Source organism: Pezoporus occidentalis, unplaced genomic scaffold, assembly GCF_034315485.1.
Source record: "Pezoporus occidentalis ecotype Australia unplaced genomic scaffold, CSIRO_AGI_Poc_V1 ctg70, whole genome shotgun sequence".
NCBI classification, from domain to species: Eukaryota; Metazoa; Chordata; class Aves; order Psittaciformes; family Psittacidae; genus Pezoporus; species Pezoporus occidentalis.
In genome coordinates, this window is record NW_026916053.1 from 5,008,756 (window position 1) to 5,034,405 (window position 25,650).

The window sequence follows — 25,650 nt, forward strand, 5'->3', positions numbered from 1 at the left end:
GCTTCAGTGGTAAGGGACAGGCTCCTCATCCCTGCTGGCAGCACAACTTGGTGTAACCACCACCAGCAGATACGTTCCCAGGGTGGTGGGAGCCTGATAAGTTCCAAGGTTTCTGCTATCAGGCCCACTCTTCCCAGCCAAAGGACAAGACCACATCCACAGAGAACGTAAGGAAACAAAAACCCAAGCTGTATTTTATACGTTATCCAAACAAGGGGTTTTCTCCTCCAACTAAATACATGATGTAATGCAGACAGAGACCTGAACACTTCTGCTCTACCCTAACAGGTCAGACATTACAGCTTCTCATTCAACAATCACAAGGTTTGGGGGGGGAGGGGGTGTCAAAATAATTCAGATCACAAGTGTAGAATAGAGCTGATAAAGGAAAGGGTCCCAAATACAAAGCTTTTCCTCTCCTAAATTGTCTGGTTTCCACCTGCACATGAAGAGCTATCCCAAACATCCCAACTGACTGCAGTTGCTGCTGTAAAAGCACACAAGTCTCTGAATGACTAAAAGGTTGCTCCTTCAAAAGAGCCTTCAGGGATGGCTGGATTTTGCCTTACTCTAAAACACCCCTGTGCTTACTGAAATCAGTCACAAACAGGGCAGGTTGCACTACATACATTTAAAAACTGAGGAAAAGGGCTCTAAAATTGCTTTTGTATTCACAAAACTGCTCAGGTTGGAGGAATGCTCCTGAGCTGGGCTGCAGCTCGTCAGCACAGAGACCAGGCTAAGCCAGGCTTGTGGCTACAGACTGAAACAGAGGGGCCAGCCCATCCCCTCGACTGCTGGTCACCCCCAGCAGGACTCCACTCATCTCCTTCAAGTCCATTCAGTGTAGTCAAACAGCAACAACCCAGATCTGCTGACAAGGAACCAGCATCAGATGGGCTAAACACTAAAGAAACCGCACAGAGAGGGGCAGGAGGGGAGTGCATGCCAGGGAAGAAAGCAAAGAAACTGCTAAACCCATCCAAGCACTAAGTAAAGCTTGTATTTACAGGGGATTCAGGCATTGAAATGAAGATGCCAACACAGCCACCCAAGACCACTCGTCTCTCCTACATGACACCAGCATTCAGATGTGCTGCAGAACCCTACGACTGTGTTGTGTGAACCAAGAGCACTGGGAAGAGAAGAAAACAGCTTTTCTTTCTGGAAGAAAGCTCTTCTGTATCACCCATCCTCCAAAGTCTGTTCCACTGCAAAGGCGAATGCCCCGAAAGCAGGTAAGCAGGCAAGTCCTACAGAGATGACTCGGGATGAAGGCAGGGGACTCTAGAAGGTGTTTTTAAGCTTGGCTGCCACAAGCACGAGGATCTCCCCAATCTTCTTCTGCCAATTCTCTATGTCCTTGGAGACATCACACCAGAGCTCCCCATGGCGAGGCTCGGCATTCTCACAGCGCTTCCTCACCTCTTCTTGCTGTTCCTATGAGGAGGAGAAACAACAGTTTGCAACTCTCTCAATGGCCCCAGCACAGAGCCAAAACAATTCCCTCCCCAGTTCACTTTTCCCAAGCTTATGGTGGGTTTTTGCTTTGGTTTTTAAAGGTATGGAGCCCTCAGTGAAAGCTCAGCAGCTCTGCCTTGCTGAGCAAACTGACTTACAGACAAGCAAGCTTTGGCTAAACTGCAGCAGAAACTTCCTCTGCATTCCCACCTGCACGAGAGCTGTGCAGTGAGAGGTTCCTCTGAAGTCAGGAGAGAAAACACTCCCATCATTTCAGCACTATCAGGCAGTAAAAACTGCCCTGAGAGATTAGAACAGACTGTCCCTGCGGCTGCGTTCACGTGCAACCTGCGCTTGACACTTGTGGAGAGGCAGCACCAGCCACACAAACCCAGCACCGCAATTACAGGAAGATCTGTGAGAGAGCTTGCATTATACAGCAGGGAGATTGATTTCATCGATTCCTGCACGACCCAGCATGACTGTGGACAGCGAAGCAGCTTGAGAGACAGCTCAGTTAATGACAGAGCCTCTTAAATAACCACCACACAGGCCTGTTCATGCTCAGTCATGACAACGCAGCCTCATCTGCGAGCCACACAGGCGGCAGAGAGCTCAGCACAGCTCTGCACATCCAGCATCAGCCAAGGATTCCTGCTGCCTTCCCAGCTCCCTGCTCCCAGCACACACACTCACCTCCGTGCCATGCTGGAGCTCGAACTTGTAGAAGAAAGCCCAGGCATCCCCCAGGTCAGAGTCGATCTTCACTGTTCGGTGGAACCATTCCCTGGCCTTGGTTATTTTACGCTCGCTCCAGAAGAGCCTGGGGAGAAAAGCGACCGTGAGTTGACCAACAGCCTATTTCCGAGGAACCCAAAGCACTCCAACTGAAAAGCTCTCCAGATCTTGCAGATCTTTGCTCTCCCAAGAAGGAAACAGCAGATTTCACAGGCATCTGCTGACTGGCCTTCCCCTGGGAAGAGACAGGACTGAAATGAACATTCACTGTTTTCTCTTCACTCTCCCCTAGTGAGGCATGTTAACCAAGAGACAGACAATCCTGAGAGGGGAAGTATTGCTCTCCAAGCTCAATCTTTGCTAACTCAATGGCTTAATTCTGCTGGTCCAGACTGGGAACAGGCTCACATGCCTACACGATTTCCCCTCCTCCAACTTAATATTTCAAGTTGAATTTAGCATCTAACAGCTAAATAGCTCCTAAGAGCTGAACACTACCTGCAGACCTACCTCATCAGCTCCACGTTACAGGGAAAGGTGAGCACTTCCATGCTCCCATCCCAGCCTGGCACCCAGCCCCAGTGCTGCCATTTCATAAAGGTACTTATGAATTCTGGAAATTCTTCCAAGTTATTATCCACCTGAGTCAATAGTCTCTCGGGTTCACTCCTCTTTGCATTAAGAGTTCATTTAAGCTGGGAAGGCCTTTATCAAAGCAGACTGCCATCCCTCATAAAGAGCTTAGCCAGTCATAAAATTATACAGCTTATGTGATTGTTTCTAAGCCCTGTAATACTCTTGATTGTTCCATGTTAAATAAACTGTGATTTAACACAGCACGAACAATGATAGCAGAGGCTCAACTCCTGCAAGCAGTGGCCATTTCCAGCAACCCACTTAACACAGCTGTTACTAGACTTGATGGTATCACTGCACCTACATGCAAGTCGTGATGGGAGGTGGGAGCTGTTTGTGTTGGGATTAGCTGCTGAACTGTGAGAGGCTGCACCAGGAGGGGCCTGGAAGCTGTTTCCATAAGGCAAAGTTAACGTTATTCTCCCTTGCTGCTATAGCTGAGCGAGTCTGCTGTCATGATCTGGCAGAACCCAGCCCTGCAGTCACTTGAATGTATCCTACGGTTTTCTTTGGCTTATAAAAAAGAGTTATGAAAGAATTGGGCAACTGTTTGGGCAAAATTCCTCCTGCATTAACCTCTTGTGGTGCTCACAAAGGAACAGAAGGAAGTTTGTTCCAGTCACGGCTGCTGCAAAGCTATTCATCTGGTCAACAAGGATACGGAGTAAGTTCTAATAGCAGGTTTTCATCATTGGAAGCCTCACAACTCAATCTAGACAAGAAGACAATCCCTAGTAAATTATCTTTCCATTCCAGAGAAGCAAACTACAGCAGGATGGTAGCCTGCATTCCAGGAAGGGCCCCAACTCAGGAAAACCGACATAGGAGAAATTCAGAAGAGGAGAAGACTACAACAGCTCAGGGTTAAAACAAACCTGACAGAACCTAGGAGAGAGAGAAAAGATGAAGAACACACTGTCAGCCACATAAAAACTGACAAATAATCAGGCAAAACTGTCCCTACTTTATCACAATACCTAAAACACACCCTAAAAAACTTACTAAAGTCCAGGTCACCTGCAAGCACACCGAAATCCCTTTCAAGGGATGGAAAGCAGCGATTTTCAGAGTGCCATTACTCAGCACTGGAAAAGGGCTCAGTGTGAATGTATTGTTGTCTGTGCTGCAGTCCCAGCCCCAGCAGAACAGCTCGAGGGCAGGCTGACATCCCCTGCTTTGAATCAAGGGAGAGATTTGCACAGTTACTAGGAGACAGCTTGAGAGCCGTTACTTGCTTTGGGGCTTATTAGAGCTGCTGCAGCCAGAATCACACGGCTGTACTCGAGCGCAATGCTTCACCCTGGATGCAGCCGAAAGGGGTTATTTTTTACAACATCAAGGCCAGGAACTCACTTGGCCACAGCCAGCAGGACGTGTGGGTCGTGTTCACACTTCTTGAGAGCATCCACACTCTTGGTCTTGCGTTGCGGTCGCGCTTCAAGGAAAATTGCCTCTGACCACAGGATTCCTGAATGAAGTCAAGCAGGAAGATTGTTAGTTTCAGCATTAACCCTCCCCATCCTGTCACAAGCAGCACCACTGACCACCCCCCCACTCCCCAAAGGTTATCAATGCCCCAATCTCATCCCAGATGATTCTTTCTGCATGGATACTTCATCCAGCACTCTGAAGGTTTGGCTACCGCATGCACCATGCTGGACCTTCACTTCTGAAGGTCTCTGCACCACAAACCCCCCCTGCAGCTTCAGTGCTCCCTGTGCTGGGGGTGCACCAACCCAAAGCTCATGCCTCTCGGATGAGACATTGCAAGCAGTGGAAGAGGGGAGGGCAAATCATCATTTCAAAAGTGAAAGAGATCCATCTGTCTGAACGGGAAACTCCAGAGACAGAAGAAGTCCCAGGAGGTGCAAAGCACAATGTCTTGAAGCAGTTCTAAGGGTGCCAAAGAGCACCAGGGTCTTATTGATGCTGGCTCTCCATACATACGATGAAGGACAGAGTAGGTCCAGGAAAGCCAGGTTTAATCCCTACATCCTTCCACTGCCAAAAGCAAGGAAGGAAACATGCTCGGAGGAGCATGAAATCTCCAGTTTCTGCTGTCAGCCAAGCACACCTGGTGATCACTTCAAAGCAAAGCTTGAGAGCGGGTGTCTGCCAGGACTCTGTGCTCTCACTTCCCATCAACTGCACATGGGAATACACGCAAGCGTTGATGACTGCAGTGACACCGGAGCAGAGCTCGTCTTGCTCTTTATATATATAGGGTCAAACCTCATTTTCCCAGGCCTGCTGAGGCCACAGTCATCATTAGATTTCAATTTTACTCTTTGTGCAGCCTGCTCTGCAGCAGCCACATGCAACCAGGAATCAATTCAGCACTTGATGGATGCGAGCCGCTGGTTTACCCAACTGTAAGCGTCCAACGAGCTCACTCCTCCTTTTATTCTGCTTTGTGGAGTTTAAAGATAGGGTTGGAAATGATTATATTTCAACAAAAACTGAGATCCTGCTGCCCATTTCCATAGCAACAGGCAGATTCGGTGAGAAAGCCTGTGGTGGCAAACCCTCATTAAGCATTAGGTCATTCCCAAAACAAAGTGGGACTTTGGGTGCTGTTGCTTTGTTGACCCACTCGCACGGTGAGCAGCTTGCAAGGGGTTTATCATGGCATAAAAGTCACTTAATTCCCAATGATTTCACTGGGACTTCAGCAGCCACCAATTAAACACCTTTCAAAAGCCAGCCCGAAGGCAAACTGGAAAGCTTGTCCTGCACAAGACTATTGCGTTTTGCAGTTATGTGACATCTCCTCTCCAAAAGATGTCAACATGTTTAAATCATTAAAGTCTTCCCACAATTCTGCCCAAAAATAGGGAAGTATTATGGACTTTTTCCTCCCATCCCAAGAGGCAAATGTTTCCACTGCTAGTTAGAACCAACTGACTTTCATTCTATGACCTATTAGCCTCTTCTTAAATGAGTTCAAATCATCAAAACCCAGGACTAAACATTTATGATCCCTCTCATCATGACTGTGCCTGAAGTTTGTTACCAGCACAAGTTATTCAGCACAAAGTCAGGAGTGCAACCAGTGCAAACCAGCAACAGGAAGCATCCTATGGTCAGCTGTGCTCCAACAAGACAGGGAAAAACCCATTGTTTTCCACTGAACTTCCCAACTACAAACACTCAAGAGTCTTTCTTCAGTTTTAAACCCTTGGCAGGCTTGTAGCAGCTTCAGAGACAAGCCACCCATGTCCAAAGATGCTTTCCCAGGAAACCTGGGACCACAGACCCAAAAATATGCTGGATACTACAGCAAAATGGAACAAACACCAGCCTGTGACATCCTTGGTGTGAGACAGCACAAAGCAACTGGGATTGTTCATGACGACCCTCAACATTTGCACAGGGATGACTGGCACCTCTCCAAAATGTAGTACTTTGAGACCTGGCCAGAAAGGACACCTTGGAAAAAGATGTGTCTTTATCAGCTGGGCAAAAGAACCATGTTTAAGATAGAAATGAGATCCAGCTCACCTGAATTGGGGCATTCTTGCAGTGCCTTGGCCATCAGAGTGTTTGCAATGTTCTTTAGCCCAGCTCTGTACTCCAGCCGCACCGACTCCAACCTGGTAAGGAAGATGGTATTTATGAGAACACATTCACCATGTGGAAACAAACAGGGAGTCACACCAAGGTCACTGGAAATTGCAAACATCTGCCCATACTGTGAGTGTGTGTAGGTGATTGACATCTTCCCATTCCTCTCCATCTAAAAATAAACCTGACCTTTACTCTATAATGGCCTAAACCAAAAGCAATCTGAAAAAGGACCAAAAGAGAAGTGAAAGAGCCCTGAGTGTTCATGCTGTGTGCATTAAAACCATCAGTAAAGAAATAATTAGTCCCCAGCTCCTTAGAGGAGCTCCATACTAGCCAGGATCACCAAAGTGTTCCTGATATTCAGGATAAGTTGTTAGCCCAGCCTCAAATGGCTGGGATGATGTGAAATAGCTGGCCTAGAAAAGGCCATTTCTATTGCTCTGTAGCCCAAACTTAGTTCACCTCCACACAACTCACCAGAGATCTGGATTCTTTGGATTCTTTAGGCGAGACTTTTCCAGGATAGCTCTTGCTCTGGTCAACTGCCCAACCTTCTCCTCCAGCCTGGACAGCAGAAGCCACAGGGGTATGGAGTGGGGGCACTTTTTCAGCTGTTAGAAAAAACATGGCAATACGCAGACATGAGAACCATCTTAGAACCCTTATAGAAAATAACTTCCCTCCCTAAATCCTCCTGGAGAGCTTAGAAGAGAGACAAAGTGGATTAAGTTGCTCAAATTTCTCCTTGTTAAGTCTTACAGCACAGCAGTCCAGTTTCTCCTACATCCCAGTCGGGTCCATCAGCTATGACTGAGCTATGTCAGCAGCAAGAGAAAGAATACACCTCCCTTAATAATACATCTACGATTTGAGCTCTGTCTGGAGATGGAGGGCTCATACATACTCAAATCACAGCAACAGAGGGGCTTTGAAGCCTGGGAAGTCATCAGGATATCGACACTGGCAGAAACCTGCTTCCTTCTGACTTTCAAGGCTGAGGACTTTCAGATGCACTCACACCCAAAGACACTGATTTCCATTTAAAAGAGGCAGGAGTGCTCTGTAAGCCACCTCCTTTTACAGTGTGTATCTTAAGAGCTCATTAGGAGGCTTTCCTTTTAAGAGCTCTGCTTTTAGCATTTACAGGTCTCAGGGAATTAATTGTGCAATGCTTTTTCTTCCTACCAGTGAGCAGTCAAACATACAGCAAACTCTTAAGCAAGAATGAATTCTGCACATGGATTTTGGGCAAGACAAATTCTTGCTGCTTATTCCAGGTCCCAATATTTTTGCTTGGTTATTGTTTTAAGCAACGACAGAGAGAACAGAAACCATCTTTGGTTAGGCTGAGACAGAGCCCTCTCCGTTTTGATTCACAACAGACATCCCCAGCAGCACAAAGCAAACATGCAACACCACCCATCTTACCCCTTGATTATAAGCCTCCCGGGCTTTGTCCACCAGCTCTTTTTGTTCCTCAATTTGTCCTTTCATCATCCACAGTTTGGGGAAGTCCTCGTAGTGCTTCAGGGCTTCCTCACAAAGCTCCTGGGCTGCAGCAATGTTCCCCAGCACCCATTCTAACTTCACTGACTTCATGAAGACCTGAAAGCAACCAGAGCTGTTTATCACTAGCAGCCACTGAAACACCATCAGTCCCTCAAGGCAGTGGGTTCCCATTTTCATATGCTCATTAATGTGATGAATTAGCTAATAAAAATGTTAACTACCTAATAAATAACAGTGGGAATAGCTAACAATGAGAAAGGTATTGTCCAAATAGCCAAAGGAGTTGGGGCAGCACGATCAACCTGTATCTCACCTATTAACACAGGGCTGACATTTGTACAATACTCATTCAACAAGCACAACTAACTAATGAATTTGAGCCTCCTTCAACAGCACAATCTGATCTCCTTACACCCAGGCTACCCAGACCACCTATTCTCATTCATGCCTTCAAGTTGCAGCCGTTGTCCTGCCCATTAAAAGCTGACACACATTTTTCTGCCCCCAAAATGCCTTTCCTTTGGCTACAGATGGAAGTTACAGCTGTGGGAAATACATTATAGACCGAAGGCTGTTTCACTACTCTTTGATCCCTGTCCTCCCTATTCCCAAACTCCCCCCACCATGACTTCACAAGAGAAGCATCAAGTCTTGAGACCAGAGCTCCAGACCCAGCTGGAGAGAAGCTCCCTGGCTGACATAGGATGAAGAGGGCAGTTAAAAAGATGTAGATGAAGCACAGACCGGGGAAGACACAGAGACCAGACCAGTTTTAATCTGACTTGGACAAGTTAAAATGGGTCTGTATGAACAGCTAAAAACCGACCGAGTTTATCACGCCAGAAGTGACTGCAGAGATAAACCCAAGAGTGTAACATTAAACAAACACGACCACAGCTGTCTCTAGCACAGCAAGCACAAGCGAGTCTGCTGTGAAAGTATTTTCTCTCCCTTTTTTCCAAGGCATGCGTTTGGGCAACAGGAACGTTACACAAACAGCTGTAAAGTGGGAATTTCCTGACTTTTGCCACTTGTGTTAAATAAAAAAAAAACAACCCTGAAAGCCTTCACTTGATCCTGGCTTTTCTTTCCCATCAGGCCATGATTTGGTGTCGCAACTCACTGGCGAAGCGGCCACATGCCTGCAAAAGGCAATGGCAAAGAGCCACCCGGTCAATCCCTGAGGCCACAGAACTGAAGGAACTCCTCCTTCCGTCTCAACTCCCCCGTGGCCAAGAGAGGTCTCAGCCTCTCCACCCTTCACACATCCTTACCCTTGCAGTGGGGGCACTGCTGCGAGCTTTAGCCAGCAGCCTCCTTGCTCTTTCATACTCATTGTTCTCCGACTCGAGCTTCACGGCAGCAAGCCAGATCTCCTCGCTGTTGGGGTTGGCCTGCAAGAACATCAAATGACAGACAAATGCAGGCAGTGAATCAACAGCAGATTTAATCCTCCGTTTGATCCAGATTAAAATTGAAATCAGAGCTCTGTCAATCCACAGTAGGGTGGGTTTTTTTGTTGCTTCACAGTTCAAGCTCCTCCCAAATCTTCTTTGACCTTTGAAGTTCAGAGGAGTTCTCCAAACCAGATGCGCAGCACTAAGATACATGCCAGCTTAGAAGCTGGATGCTTCTCAATTGCTGAAAAGCGTTAATGCTTCATCCTCTGAACTTCCAGTTTAAACACTGAAAACATCACAGGGTCTGCCACAATGAGACCCTCGTTTTATTATCCCTGAGCAAAACAATAATGAAGCTGGAATTCCCAACTGAGGTCTGTGAAAGCTGCTCCAATAAAAGTCATTTCAGTGGCAACCAAGGCAAGAAGCCTTCAGGATGGTAACAAAAAGCACCAGGAACAAATTGAGGAAGTAAATATCTTTTACCCTCCAGCTCAGGAGCTGTCATTTGGGTTTGCTATCCCTTAGCTTTTGAGCCTCATTCCCAGTTTTAGAACTGTACTGCTCTGCCCATCTTTCTTTCTGCATCCAGCAGAGAATTCCCTTCATTTTGCTGTGGATTAATGGGCTTGGGCCAAGCCATAAGTAATGCAGCAACATCCTTAATTAAAGTAGACCACTACCTTTCTTACTGAGTAGGCAGATAACCCAAGACAAGGGGGTTCTGATCCATGGCTGGGGTTGATGGGAGCCACGGAAGTGGGATTAGTGGTTTGTGAACTCAGAACGTGGTGTGGTACTGCTACAGGAGCAGTAACACATCCTGCTGCTATTTTACAGGAGAACATTGTGCCACTCAAGACAATGTAAGACCAATGGAAGCCCCTATCATCTTGCAAGGCAGCAGGGATCAGGTGTTGACAGAAGGAGCCTGCTCTGGGTTCTTTACCAGTTGTACTTCACACCATTGCACAAGTACAAGAGACCCACCTGGAAAGCCAAGGCCAAAATGCTTCTGGCTGCTGGCACATCTCCCGCCAGCCACTTGGATTTGGCTCCCATGAGCCAGAGCACTTCTGCTTTGGGACAGTGAGCAACAGCCCTCTGCAAAAGAGCCTCCAAGGATTCTCTGAGACAAGAAAGAGTAAGTTAGGCTCCCCGGAACTATTCCCACCATCGCTCAGTGCTATAAATATAGTTGCAAAGTCCAACGTTGTAAACCTTGATAAGGGGTTTCATAACAGGGAAAGGGTGGGGTCTTTTTTCACAAGGGTTCTGAAATCAGCACTCCACAAACGGCTCATTGTTCGGCCACCTTCGTTTGATAGCCCCTGCCGAGCCTTCACACACACAGCCCCTGTGGCTTGGAAAGAGGAGCTCTTCTTAAACCTTAGAAACTGGGACAGGAAGTTTTCCACAGTTATCAGATGAAGCTGGCTTCATCTTATTGAAACTTGTTTTCTCCTCTAGAAACTCAACTTTTCAGGTAGAATAAGGGGCTTAAACTGGGAAACGTGGAACAACATCATAAGCAAAGACATACTTGCTCCAATAAAGGAAAAAAGGCTTCAATGAGGCAGAACTCAGCATGTGATCGAGCTGAAGATGTCCCTGCTCATTGCAGATGACCTCTGAAGGTCCCTTCCAACCTAAACTGTTCTATGATTCTGTGATCTGCAGTCACTTCCACACTACAGCCCTGTTGGCTTTAATGATTCTGCGTGTGTAAGTGGTCTTATAAATACCTTATAAATAAAGCAGATCTACTGCTTTATTTGCTTTATTCTAAACTCTGGGCAGAAAGTTTCAGACATGTAAAGCTTTACGAATAAGCTTGAAAAGACTGAGCTGTGACAGTGTAACACCAAGCTGAATTCAGACTGTAACAGACACTCACAGTGTGATCAGAAAATGTCAGAGATGCTCAGCAATGAACTAGTTTATCTATGACAATTAAACACATGCTGTATTTTTAGGTGATTCACAGCTATTTTACCAAAAGATCCCTATTGCCAAAAGACCTTCTCATGACTTCATCAAACCCAAAGGTGTTCCAACCACAATAACAGCAAAGAAGGCCAGACCTGCAAACCGAGCCAGCTGAACTGACTCGTGCAACACAGCACTTCAGGGATCACCTTGTAGCTTTTCTTCCTCCCCATCCTAAAGGATGAAACCCCCCCAGGGATGATGCAGCACCCAAACCTTGTGCCATGGTTCTTTTCGAAGTAGGCTGCTCGCAGCCACACGCTCTTCTTGCTGGGGAAGACTTGCAGGGCATAGGCATAAATTGCTCGGGCACACTCCAGGGCGTTGTGAGCTACACACTGAGGAGAAACAGGACAGAGCTAAGTCAGCATAGGGCTGCACTGAAATCAAGTGCAAGGAGTTACACATGCATAATTCAACAGAGAACTCAGTAACTCAGAGTAACGTCTGAATTGGGGTATTATACACAACAAAATAGTTACTATCAGCTTTATAAAAGGAGGAATTGAAGATAGAAGTGTCTATCAGGCCTTTCAGTGCACTGACACACACAAGACAGCTTGAAAACATTACTAAGGCATTGGAAAGGCTCTCATGTTCACACTTCATTTTTACAGGCAAAAAAACAAGTGCTACAGCATCTGCCCCTCACACGCAGTGAGCTGGACATTCTTCATGCTGAAACAGGGTTTCTTTTTTAGTGCATGTTCAATCAAGAAAGCCTGGTGAAACTTTTACCCACTCCCCTGGCCACCCTGAGATTAACTCTTGAGTTATAATGTTCAGGTATTGAAACTTAACTCCCAGTTCCTTTAACCAGACCTCGACACACTCAAACCAACCCCACAACCCACACAAAAAGCAGCAATTTATCAAAATAGCAACTTTTTGCTTAGTATAAACTCAAGTCTGAAGAAAGCTCTACAATACAATAACCTCCTGAGAGTCAGAGTGGCCAAACACAGGCAGGTGTGTGGGAAACAGGCTTTTTCATGGATAAAACATGTCATTTTCCAGGCTCCAGTTCAATTTCCCTTAACTGAAACCCAAACAAACCCCAAGCCCAACATAAAGCAGCTTCACAGCTGGACGTACACTGTCTGCATCCTCCATCCAGGTATGTTTCCGATCCTCCTCCTCAATCCCGATCCCAATGACAGCTCGCATGATTGCCTGGCACGTGGCCACACTTCCAGCTTTATCGCATTCCTCAGCATCCTAGAAACAAGAGCAAAGCCCTGAGAGCTCAGCACAGGAAGGTAGATCCTGCAACAGCAGCTCCTCAAGCACAGAGACACACTGTGGGTCACTGCAACACTAAATATGTCTTATTACTCAGACATCTGGACACTAACTAGGGAGCCCATAACCACATGGAAAGCACTGTAAGTTGTACATAGAATCAGTCAGAAGATGGTTAAGAAACAGAGCACATCAGCTGCATCCACTGGAAAGGAGTGAGTGTGACCTTTCCAGCCTTAACAGGCTCCTCTTACAGCTGCACTGAGCTGCTGAGCAGGGACGTGGCCAATGAAAATATACAAGAATTTGAGGAGGAAGAATTCTAACATCAAACCTAGTGACCTTCTTTCAGCTCCGAGTTGATTCTTAAGGCTCAATAAGGGCTAAGCAATAACTCAATTTAAACAAATACACCCTCACCCAGTGTGAAGTTAAAGGTGCAGAGGCTCTTTCACTAGAGCATATAGAGAAAAGCAGTTTTCTGACACACAAAGCTTTCAGAAAGCCAAGCTTGTCTTGCTTGGACTTGTTAAAAAGACCTCTGATCAGATAGCAGAAGTGGAGCAGTGCTGGCACTGAAAAGGAACTCGAGAAGGCAATGATGCAGAGGCTGGGGGGGCGGGGGTGTTAAACAGAAGTTGAAATTAACCTTTCATTGTTTTACTGCTGTAAAGAAAGTTATAATTGGTTTAGATGTTAAACGAGTATCTTGGTTAACATTAAAATACTTTGTTCATTATCGATACTCTTTAAAGGAACATACCAAGAAGATTTTGCTGCCTACTACAAACCAATAAAGGACTAACAAAGTATTTCCTGCTGGCTGCATATGCATTGTATCACAGAATCCCAGCCTGGTTTGGGCTGGAAGGGACCTTAAAGCTCACCTACTTCCAGCCCCCTGCCACAGGCAGGGACACCTTCCACTAGAGCAGGTTGCTCCAAGCCCCATCCAACCTGGCCTTGATTTGTATTGATTTCATACAACAGTATCTGACAAAGCCTTGTTGGGCAAACAGATACCCTTTAAGGCAAGAGACATATTGAAAAACCACATAAATCCTTCACTGCAGGCTTAAAGCTTCTGTCCTACTTAAGGCAGCAGCTGCTTCAACTTGAAGCTGATTATCTTCCAAACCAGAAGCAAACCAGACATTCCTCAGCTCAACACACGCAGTGTCACCCCAGTGTATCACTTACAGCCTTGAACTTAAGTCAGCTTTTTAGTCTCCCCTCTTGTATCTTCACAGGGATCTCCACTGATAAGCCTAGTGCAAAATCACCCCACAGTATCTAGCATCAGCAGCCTTCAAACCTCAGTGCTCATCTGGGTCTCTAACCAACACTGAGCAAATACCTGTATCCACTGCTCCCTGTTGATCTCCACACCGTTAGCCCTGAGGGATGTGATGGCTCTGTCAATGATTTTCTCCACCATCTGGGTGTTTCCGTTGGCTTCCTCCAGCTTGGCAGCAGTAATCCAGATGTGCCGATCTGTTGGAATATTCTCTCGGGCTTTGTTAAGGACTTTCCGTGCGTTCTCATATGTCTCCAGCCTGGCCAGTGCAAGCCACAGCTGTGGAGCAACAGAAGATGGGTTTCAGATTAGAACAAGGAGATGACAACGCTGCTCTAGGGCAGTGTAGGCCTGAACAGGTAAGCAGCTTCAGGCTGCTTGCTGCTGGCTGGCAACCGTCCTCAAGCAGTACAAGCAGGCTGCAGAACATCAATGGAGAAGTAGTAGAAACAGAGTCTACTCCTGCCATGAAAACTCAGTCCTAGTCCCCTGATGGATCATCATATAGAGAAGATCACAGAGATATCATCTCCATTAGCAGGGCTGCGTATTTTCTGTTCACATCACCTTTCAAACAGCCGAGTGTGACACTCTGGTTCAGGGCTTCAGAAATGAGCAACGTTGTTTTCGACTCCCCAGGCTATGTCTATGCTTGTTTTCACAACTGGGGAGGCACTACCCATCAACAGGAACATGGCTAAGTGGCTACAGCAGGCACAGCAGTGCACTGGCATAATGAACCTAACAATTACACAAGAAAATGAGGCATGTAATGACCAGCAGACAACGAACTCTGGGGAGAAGAAAAGCACAGTCCACTACTCATCACATCCTTCTCATTGTGGCATAAAGTGCGTGGTAGAGAACTCATCATGCGCTCCCCTGCCTCCTGTTTTCAAAGCTCTGCTGTCAACCTAAAGCCATGAGGAGGGGGTTGCCTTCTTTTCCTTCTTGAAAGACTTACTTCAACACTCGTTGGACAGCACTCCACAGCCCGGCTCAGCATGATCCTGGCATCCTCAGGTTCCTCTAACTCCACGGCTGCTTTCCACAAACGCACCGAGTTTGGAACATGCTCAAGGGCTAGAGGGGCAAAACCATTCTGTTAATCATGACAAAGTAGTTTCCCAAAGAGGGCTGCATGTTTTAAAGATGATATATTGAAGGCTTTGCCCTATTACAGATGAGATTTCCTGAAAAAGGGAAGGGAGGGAACTACACTTCCATTAGCTCTTGCTTCAACAATGAGAACTTCAAATCAGAAAATAAAAAGCTAACTTAATTTTAATTGGAACCAGGCTTTGGAAAGCCAAAGGCTCTTCCCCTGCCTAAGCTGTAACTGCATCCTCTGCAGTAAAGCACTTTGCTGAACACAGCCTCCAGGCTCAGCAAATGAGCATATCTTAAAACTGGGTAGCCCTAATCATGCTGGGTCTCCCTTTATAAAATGAAGCGTCTTCGATACTAATAAGACAACTTTGCTCCTTAGATGTTGGAACTGCTCCTTCAGCCTGTGGGCATCTCCTGACATCTTAATGGATCCCAGATTAGCTTCCCAATGAGTTACTGGCCTGCTGTGTAAAAATGAAACAGGAGGATGCCTAAAAGCTTAAAGGTATCACTGACACTAACACCCTACGCCACTGGATCCCACGTGTTCTTTCAGCAATCCATATGGGCTCCATCCAATTAAGAGTCTTTGAGGCTTCCTTAATCTTCTCCAGGAGTAGCTAGTGCTGGTCAAAACTGCATTCCCTGCAGACTGTTCTACATGTGCTGTCTGAAACATTCAGGTCGAAACAACTTTTCTCAGGCTGCTTCTTTATAACCTCGTATCTGACGGATACACTAAGAAACTAAAGGGGTTTCTTAGCCTTTTGTCACTACAACTTACACCACAGCCTGCTGGTGTTAGCTGTGCTGCAGTATTAGTTTAATTGCTTCCAAGGTGATCGTACATGAACATGCTATAGTGACAGAGGACTGAGCACATCCTTCTGCAGCACAACAGCAGGACCATAGAAACGGGTGGAAGAAGCATCTAGAACTACACTGAAACCAGCTTCCAGGCAAGGCTGTCCCTTTAAGCATTCCTGCAAAGGCCAAGGCACACTGCTGAGCCTCAGAGCACACCCCAGCTCTACAGAAACACACAGAGCATTTACCAGCACTGTGCGCTGGGGATTGGGCATTAACTGTTTCCTCTCAGTCTGCAGTAGGAGATTTCCTGAGGAATTAAGTGAATCAGATGAGCCTGCAAGAGCTGAGAGCACCACTCAGCAGGACACAACATGTTTTCATGGAGCTGCCAATATTTGCACCTCGAGATGCATTTTAAACACTCAGCTTGCTGGCTTTCCAGTCAGAGAGAGGCTTTGAAACTCCAGAGGTTCTGCTGGATGATAGGAATGGACACAGCCAACAAAACACATCATGAAAGATCCCATTCCAGTGCCATTACCTGGCAGTCAGTCAATTTTGAGGAGAAATAATGGGTTAAACTGCCACTGATCTTAAGGTTGCATATACAAACAGTTCCCAGCATCATATTCCTGCTGTTCCCTAAGTAGCAGAGGAGCACTGTGAAGCTGTTCACACGGAGAAACTGGAAAGAAGCAATAAATCATGTTCCACTCCACTACCAGCTTTGTATTGGAGATGAAGTAGGTGGCTCCAAAAACTGAAGCAAGATGTTTTTCTCTTTGCAAACACAAGGTTTAAAGCAAATCTCGGTACCTAATGTGTCACTGCTTTCACAGAAGGTGCTCTCCTACCCAAGCTGGACTCTGAAATCTATTTCTGCTCATGTAAGAGTGTTTTTCTGTTCAGTATCTACTATTGTTCTTGAGGAGGATGCACAGTGTCACAGGGGTGACACCACAGCACTGCTTAGCCAGTGGAAATTAGAAAAGCTACTGAATGGTTAATATCTGAACTCCTATAACTTCAAACCCAGGAACCTGTAAGTGCCTTTCATCCATATGCAGTAAGCAGTCATTTCACCAGAGATGCACAGTTTTACATGCAATTGTAAGAAGTATGAGGCAATTTGCTTGCTTTGAAGCCAAACCATTCAATACTGTAGGCTGCTCCACAAGAATTAAGTGTATTAGTTCCAGACCCTTTTCCCTGTCTAAATTAAAGTCAGAAGATAAAACTGACACAATCCAGTAGTCATGAAGGTTCTAATCTCTACTGCTACAGTCCCAGTAACTTAAAGTAATCAAAGGATTAATACTATGAACCTGTGAGGAAGACCTGGGTTCGGAACAACACAACAACCCACTGTTAAAAAGATCATTGTTTGGAAAAGACTTGGATGAAGCTGGAATTACTTTTGGGAAGTGAAATGTCATTTGCAATTGCTCAGTAACAGCAGCTTTCCACTTAAGGGTGTTTTACAACTACTTCAACAACAATTTGACTCAACAGCAGCAAGCTCCACATTATTAAATGCCCTATTCTCCCCAGGGATGCAAAGGAAACCCCATGATACAAAGAGAGGGAGACTCGGGCTTTGCTCCCTGACCCCGCAGAAGCTCTCACCTTTCCTCAGGACACGTTTCTTTGCCCGGATGTCTGTCTCCAGCTCTGCTGCTCTGATGTAGATTCGCACAGACTGCGGGAGGTGGCGGACAGCTTGAGCCACGACGGCCTTGGCTGTATCCCCAGGCTGAAGCCGAGCAGCTTCTAACCAAACGTCTTCACTCTGCCAGGAGAAAAGAACAATCTTCCCTTACATCAAACCAAGAATCTAAACTTCGAGCTTCTGGTTAAACACATGTTCTCTTAATACCGCAGAGTGAAGCTGGATCAGATCTAGCCTGACACGAGCTCAACAGAGACACTTGCTGCTCTTAAGCACAACCTTTTCCTACTGCCCTGCAAGGATCAGCGGGGAAGCAAAGCAATTCTGACCTTAGGGCACATCTCTGTGCCTTTCATGATGAGGTTTCGAGCTACTTGGAGCTTGCCAGTGACCTCCTCCAGTCGGGCTGATGCTATCCAGGCTGGAGGATGGTGAGGATTGGTCTCTCGCACTGATTTCAGGAGCAAGCGGGCTTTTTTGATATCACTAAAGGAAGAGGAAAAACAGGAAGATTTTCAGCACTGTAGCAAGTAATTGCCCTGAATCAGTGCTTCACAGCCACACTCAGATGCGCAGTAACCCTCATCTCAAATATTTCCTTACTAGTGACACAGATTACATGCTACCAAACAAGCTTACGAATACACATTAACACAGTGAGATCAACATGAAAACCAGTTAAGTATTTAAGCAAGATATTGAGGAATTACAGCTGGAAGCTGATAAGCACAAGCACTGACTGAAGACAAGTATTGGCATCAACATTTGCACCTATCACTTTGACTTTAATGGCAATTCTTTATGAAACTGGTGGCAAACTTGAGGTTAAAAGGGTCTTCAGAGGTCATCAATGAAGCCTAAATTAGCAGCACAGGGATACAATTAAGCAGGTTCTTCCCTGGCTGGCAGACAAGCACATGCTGTTAGTCCAAGGATAGAATAAAAACAAGCCCCACAGCTGATGCAGCCAGGTCAGATGATAAATACCTCGGCTGGCAGATTAAACCAGACCTCATATTAAAAGAATTCATCCTCAGAAACCCACCTGGCATCTGGTACAAATTAAATGCCAGCTGAGAGCCACTGGCCCAGACAGATTTCCATTTCTATGCAGGATCACAGCCATCATTAAGAGGATAAATCAGTTAATCCTTCTTAAACTTACTTGATATCTCCTCCATGGGTGGGAATCATGGAATTCAAGTCTGTCAAATATCCTTTGGGGTCCACTACAGTCTGGCCACTCACAGAGTCTGACACCTGGGAACGGCAAATCAGAGCTACTGAAGTGACCATTCACAGCCCCCCATAGCATGCAATAAACACTGGAAAAGACCCTGCAACTGTACAAGAAACCTGGATATTCACCTCTTACCAAACCCAAGGGATGAGGGAAGCACAAAGCCTTGCTGATTAGCTTTTTCCACTTGTGAAATACACAATTTTAATGATTTAAATTTAACACCACTGAAAACCCAGGGAACAAGCAGCTTGGTTTTCAGTCACCAACAGGTCGTGCAGCCCTACCAACTAAAGCCCATTTTTTTAGTCGAAACCAGATTTAGATGGGAAAAAAATCAATGAAAAAGAACAGAACTCAACAACAAATTAAGAACAGTATTTTTCATCCCTGTGCAGGATAGAAGAGATGCTTCCCTTGGTGTAACCAAGTGCTGTTCACCTGAAGTCCATCTCCAGTACAACAGGGTTCTCCCTTAATGACCACGACTTCCAGAAACAAACTTAATTCCCAGGAAATTCTACTAGAGGTAAGGGGATTAGGGATGGAGAAGTACAAAATTATATCACAGCTGAGGTGTTTCTTCTAACACCCAACAGAATTAAAGACACTTCTAAACCCAGGTCTTACACAGCAGCACACATCCTGCCTTGCCACATCCTTACCTGGCTTAGCCTCATATCCATCAAGGTGTTCCTGGCTTGGCCAATCTTCCTCATATCCAATTCACCTGTCCCAGGTGTCATTAAGCCTGGTGTCATTCCTCCTGGGTAGGGAGTGTTCAAGCCCCCTGGATATGGAGTATTCAATCCACCAAATTGCTAAAAACAAGAGTGGGAGAAACACATTCCTCAAATCTCTTCTGAGGTTTCGCAAGGATATCAGGCTGTTTGGGGGTGCCAAAACCCCAAAGGTCCCTCTCAAACAGTGGCTTTCCTGAACCACAGAGCATCTCTCATACAGGTTTTGCAAATCTGGAGGTAATGACTCAAGTTTAGCCAAGTCAGTGACATAAGTAACAGGAAAGTGAAAACTTAGAGCATAAGCATCTAAAAGCAGCACATTTCAACAGGAGTATCTACAAAGAAGTCCCAGGGACATCTAGTACCAGTACAGGGCCAGTCTGCTTCTCCTGAAACTCTTATCACCACAGCAGGCTGTGGCCATGTAGTAACAAGACAAATTACTTCATTTTCAGATGACGGTCATGCAAATAGTTTTTAACACAATTGCTTGAGTGTTGGGCAAACCATGAGCTGAAATTACACTCTATTTTCTGTTCCATTTCTGCAAAATTAACAGAAATGGACACTGGTTATGCTCAAAAAACCTCATTATCACCATTCTACAGCCCAAGAAATGGAAAAGAAACACTTTCTTCCACTTTAATCACAAGAACAAGGCTCTCTCTGCCTATCTTCAAGTCTTCTCTGGCAATGGGTGTGCACTGAAAGACTCCAGCAAGCACAGGAGTTGAACATCCAGCAATTCCTCTGCCAGACTCACACCAAGTGTTTTGGTCAAGTACCTTCCCCCCCCCCAACCCAGTCCCACTTCAACCCTCACCTCTGATTATAAAGCACAGATCCCACCTTCACCAGGTTTGCTTTTGTACTCACTGTTTGGCGTGGGTCCACAGAAGTGTGATTCTCCCCTGACTGCAAATGCTTTGCAAAGAAGCTGTCAGGCACAGGAGTCAGCTTCTCGTAGCGAGGATTCCTCTGGCGCTTGTTCCTGGCATCACCAACTTCTGGGATACTCAGCCACTCTTCCTCTGTGACCTCTGCCAGCTTCCGCTGTTCAAAGAGGAGGTGGCATCATTATTTACTGTAGAACTTGTTCTTTTCCATTGCTCTACTTCCTTAAGGGATTATTCTTTCCTTAAACTTTGACTTAAACATCAAAGGTCAGATTTTTTCCTAATCCAATGTACAAAAGATGTACATGCATTCCATTAGAATCTGGGCTTAGTCCAGACTGAGATTCCAAACCAATATTCTTGTTAAATTCAGTGCTTCAAGTATTCAGGTTAATCTCAGCACCTGCAGCACTGAGTGGCTTCTTACTAATCATTAGCCAACAGCTTAAACAATACATTTTATTTAACAGCATAAGTCAGGAGCTCCTGATCAACTACTACTCCAATGCCAACACATTATCAATCCCTCAAAGACAGAAGTGAGCACCTGCTCTAGAACTGATGTGAAGCCACAATAAAGCCAAACCAAAAGCCTGGTATCAGGATTTGCATGAATTTCACTCCCTTGTGCAGCCACAAATAAAGTGCTCTACAGGCAGAATCTCAGTGTTCTCCCAGATCCCTCCTGAGCAGCTTTAAACACCCACTTCCACCAGCTGAGTGCCACTCTGAATGCTGCTGTCAGCACAGACAATATGGCTTTAGCAGCGCAGATTGCATCCCTGCTTGGGTTTAAATCAGCACTAATTTAAGTGGCTGTAACTGCAGCTGGCTGAAAAATCACACTGCTTGAGAGGGCTCCAGGCCAGGAAGAGGTTCTGCACTACCAGCTGCCAGCTTCAAATCCATTTACTTTCCTTTTCCAAGAGGAAATAACTAATCTGGCAAATAAGGAGCTACTTGTTTGCTAACATACAAAATCTGAGCAAGGAAATGCAGAACCATATCCACCTCTCACACATCACAAAGATAAAAGTCACACTTGAGATGTTTTTCTCCTTACTTTCAAGTCTGAGAACTGCTGCTGAATTTTGGGTCGTTCCATACGGTATTTCTCTATTTCCTCTTTCTCTCGTTGTTCCCTGAGGAAAAGGAATACTGAGGTTATGCTCCAAGGAACAACCAGCAAGTCCTTAAACCAAGTGTTGATCTTATATAAAAACATGTCTGATCAGAGCCAAGGCATTAAAAAGAGCATTTTATCCAAGTTTAGATTATCAACATTACGGCAGAAATATTTCATCAAATAATATGATAGTGCAAAACCAGGCATCTCCAACCAAGAGAACTTCAGCCTTTAACCTCCTCTTACCTACAGATCAGGTAGTGAGCTTAACAAGTTCAGTAACACTCACCAGTTTACAAGACACCTGCATTACATGATGCTTCCAACCATCTCCAGTGTGATGTGCAGTATGGAATGAATCAAAACCAGTTACTCAGCATCTCCCCCCATCATCTTAATAAACTTAAGTATGGTGAAGCAACTCAACCACACCAACTCTCAGAGCAAGTTATACAAAATACCCATCAGTCCTAAAACTTGGAGCCACAGGATCCAAGGTTCAGTATTAGAATAAAAACTCTGTGTATATCTCAAAACAGACCCAGCAGACAAAGGCAAATGTGAACTGGAAAATGGAAACAGGTAGAGGAAAAGTCTAAACCACAAACTAGCCAGAAACACCCCGTGCCAGTGCTGTGATTCATCCTACCTTCGTTCTTTCCTGCGTTCATCCATCCTCTTATCCAGAGCTGCATAAATAGCATCTGCTTCCTCGTCATCCTTCTCATAGGGACCACTTGAGAAGAGGCTCCCAGCGTACCCATTGAACTATGGATTTGGGAAGAGAAAAGGGAAAGAAAGAGGAGGGAAAAAAAGCAATATCCTCAGTTTAAAGCTTCTGTTATGTTCCTGCTAGAGGCAACAGTCACCCAGCACAAGGAAAATGCAGCAGAAGGCTATTTCTAACAACATGGCATCAGACTGACACATCCCTGCAGCAAAGCACTTGCTTCTCCCACCCCCGGTGGTTCTTCTCCCACATCATTTCAAAAGCAAAACTGCTTCCAAATTGCTTCTTCCAGAATGGCTCTATTAATCAATACCTGAGATCCCAGTATAGAAAAGCCATTTTCTTCCATTAGCCACTTTTGGTTTTAAACTACTGAAAGCAAACCAAAGGAACACCACAACATCTAACTGACCAAAGTGGGATTTCAACACAAGAGCCTACACAGGCCACATAAAGACAAATACGTACCAAAGCATAAAAGCTGAGATTTCTTTTGTGGCGAATTAAAACATACATCCCCCAAAGTACTAAAATTAATACTTAACTAATTACTTAGCTTAGTACTTAACTAATTTACACTAGTACTTAACTTAAACTTCCAGATCTACTCCCAAGACTCTCAGTGCTTGGTAGAGATAATTAAACCACAATATGCAGACCAAGAGCACACCTCAAATCTGCACTATGCCATTATGTATAACAATAACAATAATTATTTAAAATAAATGGGGAAAAAAGGAAGTACTGCTAGAAAAAAGCAGGGAATTCTGCTCTTGAAACCTCAGGTTTCATAGGAAGAGAGCAGAGAGTTAAGGGACTCCTCCTCAGGGAAAAGCATCTCCAGATGATGACAATCTCATCACCTCATCATAATTGGTGTCATTCAAATCCTCATCGTCATCATCAGCTGTTTGGTTCTTCTTCATCTGATCCCCCACAGTTCTCTTCCCGGGCGGTGCATGGCGATCGTCCACGGGGTCATTGGCATCACGGGCAGGGCCGATATCGGAGCGGGTGGTGAAACCTGTGGCTCTGTGGTGGGGAAGCAGAGGCAGTTCTTTAGCACACACAACCCCCGTGGCACACAGCCAGGCTGGCAGCATTATTACTTATAGCACACAATAAGAGTATCGTTCTTCTGCAAGAATGGGATCATCCAGTCCCCGTCTCGCTGTCCTTTTATAGGGAGCGCTTTAGCTGCAAAGGCGCTGCAATCACCCCCATCCATGGAGGATCTCTGCTGTGGAGCCAGGCTAAGAGAGCTGGAGAAGAGAAGGCTCCTGAAGGGGAGAGCTTAGAGCAGCTCCAGTGCCTAAAGAGGCTGCAGGAAACCTGGCGAGGGGCTTTGCACCAGGGATGTAGGGACAGGCCAAGGGGAATGGCTTGAACCTGCCAGAGGGGTAACGCTGTGCACTTCCCAGGGCACCGACAACAAAGCCACCCCTACGTAAGGGCACAATAAAGCAGCAGAGGCCAAACACGGCTTGTACCCTACAAAGAGCACGTCCCTCCCATAACCCCGCGCCCTGCCTCACACAAACCCACCCTGATACACCGACTTTTGAGAGGGCCCCATGGACACAGCACAGCCTCAGAGCCGGGATGGGGAGGGGGGGGAACACCGCTTAACGCACCCCCGAACCCACCCCTGGGGCCGGGCTCGCCTTCGGACACAAACCCGCCCTCCTGAGCCGCAGACGGGGCCAGCCCGTGGCGGTGACACCGGGAGAGCCGAGGGCAGGGGACGGGGAAGCGGGAAGGCCCCAGGAGCCCTGAGGGGGAAGGCGCAGGCCGGGCCCTGGGGGTGACGGGAGGGCTCACCCGCGGCCCAGCCCCGGCACGTAGCCTAGGGGCGCGGGCATGCCCAGGAACGGCTTCTTCTTCTTGTTCATGGCGCCGGCGAGGTGGGAGTGGGAGCGGGACCGGGACCGGGACCGAGACCGGGACCGAGGGAGCGGCGGCGGCGGAAGCTGCGGCGGGAGCAGGCGGGGTTAACCGATGCAGAGCGTCACTTCCGCTCCTTAAGGAGCTGAGGGAGCAGAGCGCCCCCTGTCGCCGCGGAGGTCCGAAGCGGGGCGGCGGGGGAACCGCGCCCGCGTGTGCGCGCACACGTCACGTGCACAGCCGCGTGCGCGCACACGTCACGTGCACAGCCGCGTGCGCGCACACGCGTGTCGCACACATGAGCATCGGTCCCCCCACGTGCGACACGCGCAGCTCCCGCGCACACGCGTGCGTGATCCCCCCCCCCCCAGCCGCTTCCCTTCGTGCGTGTGCGCGGGCATGAGCCGTGCAGGCACACGTGGTGTGCACGTGGACAGGCTCCCGTGGCGCTGGGGGTCACCACAGAGGGGATGGGGATGGGGGTGATGGGATGAAGATGGGGATGAAGGGGATGGGGATGTGGTGATGGGAATGCTAGGGATAGGGGTGAAGGGGAAGGGGGTGATGACTGCATGATGGGGATGATGGGGATGATGATGGAATGAAGATGGGGATGAAATGAATGTGAATATGGTGATGGGAATGCTAGGGGTAGGGATGAAGGGGAAGGGGGTGATGACTGGATGATGGGGATGATGATGGAATGAAGATGGGGATGAAGTGGATATGGATATGGGGATGGGAATGCTAGGGATAGGGGTGAAGGGAAAGAAGGTGATGACTGGATGATGGGGATGATGATGGAATGAAGATGGGGATGAAGTGGATATGGATATGGGGATGGGAATGCTAGGGATAGGGGTGAAGGGGAAGGGGGTGATGACTGGATGATGGGGATGAAGAGGATAGGGATGATGATGGGGGTGATGGGATGAAGATGGGGATGAAGGGGATGGGGATGTGGTGATGGGAATGCTAGGGATAGGGGTGAAGGGGAAGGGGGTGATGACTGGATGATGGGGATGATGATGGAATGAAGATGGGGATAAAGTGGATATGGATATGGGGATGGGAATGCTAGGGATAGGGGTGAAGGGAAAGAAGGTGATGACTGGATGATGGGGATGATGATGGAATGCAGATGGGGATGAAGTGGATATGGATATGGGGATGGGAATGCTAGGGATAGGGGTGAAGGGGAAGGGGGTGATGACTGGATGATGGGGATGATGATGGAATGAAGATGGGGATGAAGATGGGGATGAAATGGATGTGAATATGGTGATGGGAATGCTAGGGATAGGGATGAAGGGGAAGGGGGTGATGACTGGATGATGGGGATGAAGAGGATAGGGATGATGATGGGGGTGATGGGATGAAGATGGGGATGAAGGGGATGGGGATGTGATGGGAATGCTAGGGATAGGGATGAAGGGGAAGGGGGTGATGACTGGATGATGGGGATGATGATGGAATGAAGATGGGGATTAAATAGATGTGAATATGGTGATGGGAATGCTAGGGATAGGGGTGAAGGGGAAGGGGGTGATGACTGGATGATAGGGATGATGGGGATGAAGAGGATAGGGATGATGATGGGGGT

The 25,650-nt window shown here is 46.8% G+C and overlaps 2 protein-coding genes across 2 annotated transcripts in view; both read right to left on the minus strand.

The window, feature by feature from the left end:
* TCEA2 (transcription elongation factor A2) overlaps nt 1-830 on the minus strand; it is a 63,507-nt gene extending 62,677 nt beyond the window's left edge. Inside the window, exon 1 of the mRNA XM_062642182.1 lies at nt 827-830. The gene's annotated coding sequence lies outside the window, so the exon portion shown is untranslated. The remainder of the gene's footprint in view (nt 1-826) is intronic.
* Nucleotides 831-981: 151 nt separating this feature from the next.
* On the minus strand, nt 982-24,131 carry PRPF6 (pre-mRNA processing factor 6). Its single transcript, XM_062642180.1, has 21 exons — nt 23,985-24,131; nt 23,027-23,195; nt 22,083-22,201; nt 21,371-21,449; nt 20,288-20,464; nt 19,334-19,489; nt 18,594-18,688; nt 17,758-17,914; nt 17,386-17,548; nt 14,804-14,922; nt 13,900-14,118; nt 12,396-12,518; nt 11,517-11,638; nt 10,302-10,440; nt 9,186-9,305; nt 7,831-8,007; nt 6,880-7,013; nt 6,337-6,428; nt 4,189-4,303; nt 2,158-2,284; nt 982-1,440 (listed from the first exon to the last, which is right to left on the minus strand). The coding sequence occupies exons 1-21, from the start codon at nt 24,053-24,055 to the stop codon at nt 1,288-1,290; spliced, it is 2,826 nt and encodes a 941-aa protein (XP_062498164.1). The 5' UTR covers nt 24,056-24,131; the 3' UTR covers nt 982-1,287.
* Nucleotides 24,132-25,650: the final 1,519 nt, after the last annotated feature.